Consider the following 9,409-nt stretch of genomic DNA (forward strand, 5'->3'; position numbering starts at 1 on the left):
AACTTTACTCCCTCCAGGGCATGTAGGCACTTACTTTCTATTCTCATGTGACATAGTAGAAAGTGTACTTCATTTAGAAACACATAATAAATTCACAATTTTTCAGATCCTGATTGCCAACTGTAGTTTTTTATTATTATTATAGCTTTTTATTTACAAGTTATATGCATGGGTAATATGTCAGCATTGACAATTGCAAAGCCTTTTGTTCCAATTTTTCCCCTCCTTCCACCCACCCCCGCCCCCAGATGGCAGGTTGACCAATACATGTTAAATATGTTAAAGTATAAGCTAAATACAATATATGTATACATGTCCATACACCAACTGTAGTTTTCATTGAGATCTTCCTAGGTTAACACCATGAGAGCCATAACAGCAAGTATATCTTTCAATATGCATAACTACTTTTGGCTGCAATTTATAAGAATGAAGGGACAGAGACAGGGATGACAAAGAGAGAAGGGGGAAAGAGAAAGACAGAAAGAGAGAGAGACACAGAGACACAGAGACAAAGAGACCGGATAGAGACACACAGGGAGAGAAACAGAGAAAGACACATAGAGACACACAGTGAAACAGAGAGATGGAAAGACAAAGAAAGATGGAGAAAAACACATATAGACAGGCACAGAATGAGACACACAGAAATAGAGACAGACTTGCATAAGCACAGAGACACAAAGAGAAAGAGGAACAGAAAGAGAGATACAGAGAAAGAAGCATAAGAGTTGGTCTAGGAATAACAATTGTCTAGAGGTCCAATTGTTTGAGACTGTTTCTTTTTTTACTAACAAATTTTTTGCATGTCACAGTTACCATGGAAAAGATTCCAATATTATTGAGAGCTACCCTCAACCTGGATGGGAATCATTTTTGTTTTACTGAGTTTTTATCTGCCCCTGTCAAGCATATATCATATATATACTGAGAAATGCAGAAATGAAGAATGTCATGGAGAAAGTGCAAACAAACAAAATGTCATTATTAGCTAAATAAAAAGATGGGGTGTAATTTATTTGTTCCCTCTTTGTGTCTTTTTTTTAAAAAATGGGCATTATGTCACCAAATATTCTTTAATGAATAATCTTTTTTTTTTTTTTAAATAAGTTCAATGTGAAAACCAAGGATACATTCTTATCAAAAATCTCCATAATTGCTGGTGATTGGCCCCAGGCATTGTACAATTTAGTCACTTCATAAATAATATATTCAGTAAGGATGAACAGAAAGAATAATCTCCTCATTTTCTCTTCCTTATATGAGTCTTCATCTTAAATCCAAATTTTTTTTTTTATCTTATATGAAGGCAAAGTAAGCTGTGAGATAGGACCAGTTCTACATGAACTCTGAAGAAATTAAAGATTTTCTTTGATAATGAAATATTTCAGCCAAATCCAACAAACATGTGCTCTGTGTCAGGGAATGTGCTATAGGTTATAGCACTTGAGTTATAGGTAAAAGTAAGTAAAACGTAAGACAATCCTTGACCTCAAGGAGCTTACATTCTAATAATGAAAGACAACATATAAAAGAGTACAGACAACTTGGGAAAAAGAAGATAGGAAAGAACTATATTTATAGTAATAGTTTTCCTGATATTGAACCAGCATTGAATTCCTAGTATAAATCCCACTTGGTTATTTATATTATCCTGCTGATAAGTTGCTATCATCTCTTTGCTAATATTTTATTTGAAATTTCTGTACCAATCTCCATTAGGGAGATTGGTCTAATTTTCTTGCTCTCTTTTGACTCTTTCTGATTTAAATATCAGTATCCTATTTGTGTTATAGAAGGAATTTGGTAATACTCTTTTGTCTATTTTTTCTAAATAGTTCACATAGTTTTCAAATAAATTGTTCTTCAATTATTTGGTAAAATTCCCTTGTGAATCCATTTGATCATGGAGATTGTATCATAGGGAGTTCATTAATGGCTTGTTTAATTTCTTTTTTCTAAAATGGGATTACTTAAGTAATTTATTTCCTCTTCTCTTAATATGGACAATTTATATTTTTGTAAATATCCATCCATTTTAGTTAGATTGTTGGATTTGCTACCATATAATTGGACAAAATATATCCTAATTATTGCCTTAATTTCATTCACATTGGTGGTAAATTTACCCTTTTCATTTTTGATGCTGGCAAATAGATTTCTTTCCTTTTTCTAATCAAATTAACCCAGAGATTATTTATTTTATTTTTTTTCATAAAACCAACTCTTTGTTTTATTAATCAGTTCAATAGTTTTCTTAGTTTCAATTACATTAATCTTCCTCATAGTTTCAGAATATCCAATTTGGTATTTAATTGATGATTTTTAATTTGTTCTTTTTTCTAGTCTTTTAAGTTGCATGCTCAATTCAGTGATCTTCTCTTTCTCTATTTTATTTATTTAACTATTTAGAGATATGAAACTTCCCCTATGAACTGCTTTGACTGTATCTCAAAAGTTTTGGTATTGTCTCCTTATGGTCATTCTCTAGGAAGAAATTATGGATTGTTGCTGTGTTTTGTTGTTTGACCCATTCATTTTTTAGAATTACATTATTTAATTTCCAATTTAGTTTTAGTCTATCTTTCCCTGCATCTTTGTTGAATATATTTTTTACTGCATTGTGGTCTAAAAAGAAAGGATTTACTATTTCTGCCTTTCTACAATTGTGAGGTTTTTAATGCCCTAATAGATGGTTAATTTTGTGCAGGTGCCATGTACTGTCAAGAAAAAAATATATTCCTTTCTATCTCCATTCAATTTTCTCCATATGTCTACCATATCTAGGTTTTCTAATACTCTATTAACCTCCCTATTTTCTTTAGAAAATTTTGATGCTTTTAGCTTTCTTTCTTTAAATTAGATTGTCCAATGGTTTATTATTTTTTCTTAAAATCAGTTACAATTTGTATTTATTGAGTTTTTAAATACAATTTCAATTTTGAGGTACTACTTTAAAAAGAGATGAATCAAACTTTATGATAACATATTTTTTCAGTTTAATAAATTATATTTAATAAATTGGGATGCTAATTGGAAAGATATTGAAGGACCAATGTATCAGAAGTTTAAAATATGAACAATCAAGAGGGATTCATTTATAAAATTTAACTTAATAATTAATGTCTTCATGGTAATATTTCAGAAACTTGCTCGTAGAAATTCTTGAAATGCTTTGGGTATAGAGGACATTTATTTATTTACTTATTTTACTTCAGATCCCATGTACTGGTACAAAGAAAGCATGTATGCACAAATGAGTCAATATCAATCAGTCAACATTTAAATAGAAATTTTCTAAAGTTAGGCTTTTGGAATACCAAAAGAGGAAAAATAATCCTTGTTTTCAGTGAGTTTACGATATAATGATCCAGTGTTACAAGGGATATCTTTGGATTATTACTCTTTGAAAAGATATATTTAAATATAATTATAATAAAACCACCAAGAATATAAAAATGATAATATTTTCAAGAAGACAGAGAAGTTTGTTTTATTCCACAAATAAATATCATCATATAGAGGACTATTTAAGTACAATGATGAACTATAAGTCTATAGAAGACAACATAGTCATTTAATCTATGAGAATAATGGAGAGATTATACAGTACAACTAATTTTACTTGTCCATAAAATTTTTGAATAACATTTTATTAACATAAAAGCTTGTTGCCACTAAAAGTGATGCTTAAGACTGGACCATTACCTTTTTAAAAGATTTTGCATAAAATGGGAAATATCTGGATAGATAGATAGGTAGGAAGGTAGATAAACAGATAGATAGGAGTGTGTGTGTGTGTGTGTGTGTGTGTACTATATAGAACACTGCTTTATTTCAAGATGACAACTAAACGTTGTGCAAAAATTGGGGGAAAATTCTGGAAGAAAAAGAAGTCACCTGGACCATTGTAAAACGACAAATCTCAGCCATAACTTGGTTTGACTAGTAAAAATTTTAACCACATGAATGAAGAAATTCTTTCAATTCAAGGGCAGAATTTACCTTTAAGAATACTAATATAGATATGAGCAGTTTTCAGATGAAATAATCAAAGCTAACTATGACTATAATATAAAAACGTTCTAAATAACTTTTTTTTATTTAATAGCCTTTTATTTACAGGATATATGTATGGGTAACCCGACTCTAACCCGACTCCTGACTCTATCTTTTGATCATTTATCAATGGGGGAATGGCTCTTATTTTTATAATTTGGATTCAATTCTCTATATATTTGAGAAATAAAGCCTTTATTAGAGAAAAAAAAAGAATACTAATATAGAATAGACAAACTTGCTAAACAGCTGATATGAAAGGGGGGAAAGTGCCTAATATTATAAAAAGTCAAATGTTGAAGAAAGTATTTTTATCATATTAAAGAGGAAATAGAAAACCCTTTGTCAATTTTTTTAAAAACAAAAAAAATCAAACATCAGATTATTTAGAAAAAAACATTTTTATGTTCCTAAGCTGATTTACAAATTTATATTTTGTGTGTGCCATTTATATATTTCTCAATTGAGAACATATATTTGTTTCAAGAAAATAAAAACAAATCTTATTTGTCTACCATGATCTTCTTTTTGCCTGGAAAAAGGTGATGACAAAGTTTTGTGTTCTATTCCTAGAAAATCAACACTAGCCTTTTCACTGCTATACCTTTAAAAAAATAAATTTAATTTAATTTAATTTATTTGCATTTAAATGTATTATTAAATGTATTTAAAACACATATTATATCACTGCATTAAATATTTTGATAATTATTTCAATATGATTTTTAAAAAATTTTCTATATATTTTCAACATTCTTTTGATTAGTTCAAAGATTTTTATAGATTGTTAAAAATCCACAATGGAAACAAAAATGTTAACAGTCCCTATAACAGAATACTGGATTCAAAAGATAAATGGTCCATGAGATTATGTTGTCCAGGCCTTTAATTCACAGTGCATGAGAGCCAAAGTAATTAAAGCCATAGGGACAGTGTTAAGAATCAACACCTAAATTCTAAGAGGTTGCATGACTGTAATTTCAGTGTTCTTTCCATAATGACAAATGATTAACCTGAACATTGGTGGTGAATGTGGCTGAGGAGCCTTAAAAATAATGTTAGATCTACTTCAATGTCTGCTAAAATAAACTTCTTTCAAAGCTTTGTTCTTGAACTATTTATTCTCTCAGAAAGTTCGTCAGCTCTTTGTTTTCAGTCAACATGTGATTTTGTTACACTATTTGAAGTTTTCTTTGCAAAGACACAAGTAGTTTGTCATTTCCTTCTCTAGTTAATTTTACAGATGAGGAAACTGAGGTAAACAGTGTGTAGTTATTTTCTCATTAATGAGTGTCTGAATTAACTCTTTCTGATGGTAGGCCCAGCATCTACTTTTCCAACTGACTGCCCTCATCTGCTCAAATGATGCAAACAGATGATCTCAGAAATACAAGCTTCAGATAACTCTCTCCTTCATTGATAATTTCCTAGTCAATCTTCTGAAAGCTTTAATGCATTTCTGGATATTCACTATCTGTAAATCAAGTGCCATATTCAGCCTAAAATATTCAGCATCCAGAGGTACAAGGGAAGGTGTCATCAAACTATTTCACCATTGGTTTATCTAGACACTGTTATTTACTATACTATTGATTAGTTACTAAGAAACAAAAGACTGGGAATGAAGATTTTATGTTATATTTTGAAACCTATTAAGCCATTTACTCACCTACATAGAGCAATTGGGGAAAATAACTTATACATGATTTGAATCTTACGATATGTGAGGCACAGAATCGAGGAATCAGTTGAGGTCTTTTCACAATTACACATATATATTACACATATATACATGCATTATACAAACATATGTATTACATATATACATAAGCATTATAAACATGCACACATTTATGTACACACATTGATTATATGCACATAAATAATATATGTGTTTGTTGTTAATTGTACGTTTGCTTTTAATGGAAGTAAAAAAAAAAACATATCTATTTGAAGGTGACATGCTAAACCTTATATTATAAATAAGTAACTTGAGGTACAATAAACATTTAAAAGATATATGACTTGGGAGAAAGAGAATTCAAAACCTGGACATTATCTCACTAGGTAATCTATTTGTTGTGAACTTTTATAATCACTACTCATGCCCATCATCCTGCCTTCACTCCAATATTGATATTTGTCTAAGCCATACCTTTCATATAAGACTTTCATCCTAAAATTACATTTGAATAGTCAAGCCCTTTTTCCTTCCATGAAATATTGTGGGACAAATTAATGCAACTGATTTAGATTCCCTTTCCCTAAAATCTTTTGACACCACACCTTTCTCATGGCATTTTTCATCTCAGTATTTCTCAGAGTATAGATTAATGGGTTGAACATAGGAGCAATGATAGTATAAAATAGAGCAAACACTTTATCTTCTGAATAGGTGGTGGGAGGTCGAACATAGGAAAAAAATGCAGGCACAAAAAACAAAACGACAACTGTGAAATGAGACCCACAGGTAGAGAGAGCTTTCCGCCGCCCTTCAGCTGAATGTGTGCGTAGAGTCCATAAGATAATAGCATAAGAAACAAATAAGATCACAAATATTACCAAGGCAATTATCCCTGAATTCAATACAACAAGAACACCAGACATGTAAGTATCTGTACAGGCAATTTTCAGTAAGGGGAAGATGTCACAGAAATAATGATCAATTTCATTGGGGCCACAGAAGGGTAATTTGAGAGTCATGGATAATTGAGGAAAGGAGTGAGCAGCCCCTCCAGCCCAAGCAACTAACACAAGAAGGTTGCATTTCTTTCTGCTCATGATTACCATATAATGGAGAGGTTTACAGATAGCAACATAGCGGTCTAAGGCCATTGCAGTCAAGATGAAGACTTCGATACTGCCAAAAAAATGCATACTGAAGATTTGAAATAGACAATAATCATAGGAGATAGTTTTTCTCTTAGTTAATAGATTCTGAATTAATTTTGGTGTAACACTGGAAGTATAGTAGATGTCTACTGAAGACAAGTGACTGAGGAAATAGTACATTGGTTGATTGAAAAGATGACTAAAATGGATGGAGATGAGAATGACAAGGTTTCCTGTGAGGAGACTGATGTAACAGAAGAAGAAGAAGATAAAACAAAATAGCTGTGTATTTGGGTCATCTGATAGTCCAAAGAGAATGAATTCTGTTACATTGCCTTTTGTCGACATTGTGTTTTGATATTTTATATTCCAGATTAAATTTTATCTGAAATTAGAAGAAATATTGTATTACTGAAAGCATAATTCTATAAATGTCTTTCATTTGTCATGAGGAAGAGAATTCACATATATACATAATGCTGTTTAGGTGGCATAACTACATGCCATGTAATTCAGTGATATCTAGAAAGATTTTTATGAATGGATGCAGAATTAAGTGACCAAAATCAAGAAAATAATTCATACATTAACAACAGTGTAGAGGAAAAAAATTAAGAATCTTAATCAATGTGGTGACCACTTACGATTCCACTGTAATAGTAATGAACCATCCTATTCACTTCCAAATGGGAAAAAAGAATTAAACATTTTAGGACATAGTAAAAAAAAATATATTTTGATGTAGAACACTACATTTTAGTTATCTGTTATTTAATTTTAATTTATTTTATTAGATATTTTCTAATTATGTTTTTGTATGGTTCAAACTGAAGTTGAGAGTGTGGGCTTTGGACACCTCTGTGTTAGATGACTTCCAAAGTATCATCATGTGCTCAAATTCTTTGCTTTCTTTTAAGATCTTTTATATACCTAATATCTCATGCTTAGTGTTCCAAGATCCTGTCTATTGCTAATATTCTATGTTCTATTTTGTTAGACTATTTCTAGTTCTACCATTCAAGCTCTCTTCTCCCATAAATCATTTTTTATGTTATATTCTATGAAATTAACCAGAATTTAAAAGTGGTGTTCTAAAAGTCCTTCCAGATTGAATAGCATATACTCCATGTCTGTAAATTCTTCTTAGTTCTAACCTCCTCGTCCCCTCCTTCTTCTTCTTCTTTCTTCTTCTTCTTCTTCTTCTTTCTTCTTTCTTCTTTCTTTTTCCTTCTTTCTTCTTTCTAGAGGCAATTGCATTTATGTGACTTGCCCAAGGTTACCCAGACAGTAGTAAGTGTTGTCAGGATATGACAATGGATTTGAACTCAGGCACTCCTATTTCCAGGGCTGGTGCTCTATCCACTGCCCCATTTAGCTGCCTTGTCAAAAAATTATAACTCATTGGCATTACTCCATTTCCTATTCTGGTTATTTATTGAATTATAAAAGGAGGTGAAAATAATAACAGTGTTCTTGGAGTCAGAATACATGCATTCATTCTATGGTCATGATCTAAAGCTCTAACATTCTATGAATATAATTTCCATTTAAAAGACAATGAATATTTATATTCCTTAAAATTATTATTATTCTTGAAGCAATGTTACTACAGCAATCAGAAAAAATGAAAAACATATGTACATTCTCAAATATATACATTGATTTAGAAATATGATTTGTATGGGAAAACAATGAGATTTATTTTTCTTAATGAAGACATAATTATCTTACACACACACACACACACACACTCATAATCAGTCAAAAATGTAAATAATGCTCAGTCACAAGAAACAAAGAAACAAAAGGAAAATGAAAAAATGAGCACAGGGACATAAAGCAGGAAATTCTTACAGCTGAAAGTTTTCTGATATCATATTTCTTGGCATTGCATGAGCAAAATATATATAAAATTAATTAAAGTTTTATAATATCCCATATCCATATCTCATCTGGTGTTGATTACAGGCATGAGAAAAAATAAAAAAAAAAAAAACACTTTGGGACAAATGTCATGGTGGCTGGATTCTGATCCATTCTGAATAGTACATAGGATCATGTTCCTTGAGATATCGATTTATAATCACACTTTAGACAGATATGAATTAAGTGATCATTTTGTTGTTCAAAATATTATTTACCTCCTATATAAAATATAGACAATCATATTCTTTTCCATGATTTTTACAAAATTTATATAAAGGTAGTGTTTTGTAATTATGAAGCAGTTAATTACTATGTTGTAGAGAAAAGCTATGAAAGTTCTCATTGCTTTATGAACACACTCTCTGCAGGATACTTCCTATTAAACAGATTTCCCGTAACATCAATTCCCACTCTTAAAATACAAATATCAACAAATCTGGATAAAAATTAGCTGTCATTATTTCATGTAAGGCTTAATATTTAACTTCTTTGATCTCAAAAATGAGATACTTGAATCAGGTAATCTCTGTAATTTGATCCAAGGTCTGTTTCTACATTTTCATTTTTCTGATCTTCAGGTTCTTCATTTTCA

General features: G+C 30.6%; 1 protein-coding gene across 1 annotated transcript; it reads right to left on the reverse strand.

Annotated features, from left to right (window-relative positions):
- Positions 1-6,294: 6,294 nt before the first annotated feature.
- On the reverse strand, positions 6,295-7,239 carry LOC100926165 (olfactory receptor 4P4-like). Its single transcript, XM_003773784.2, has one exon. The coding sequence runs from the start codon at positions 7,237-7,239 to the stop codon at positions 6,295-6,297; it is 945 nt and encodes a 314-aa protein (XP_003773832.2).
- Between the last annotated feature and the right edge of the window lie 2,170 nt (positions 7,240-9,409).

Source organism: Sarcophilus harrisii, chromosome 6, assembly GCF_902635505.1.
Source record: "Sarcophilus harrisii chromosome 6, mSarHar1.11, whole genome shotgun sequence".
NCBI lineage: Eukaryota > Metazoa > Chordata > Mammalia > Dasyuromorphia > Dasyuridae > Sarcophilus > Sarcophilus harrisii.

Coding starts and splice junctions, on each gene's coding strand:
- LOC100926165 (XM_003773784.2), bottom strand. CDS start 7,239: ATGTCGACAAAAGGCAATGTAACAGAATTCATTCTCTTTGGACTATCA.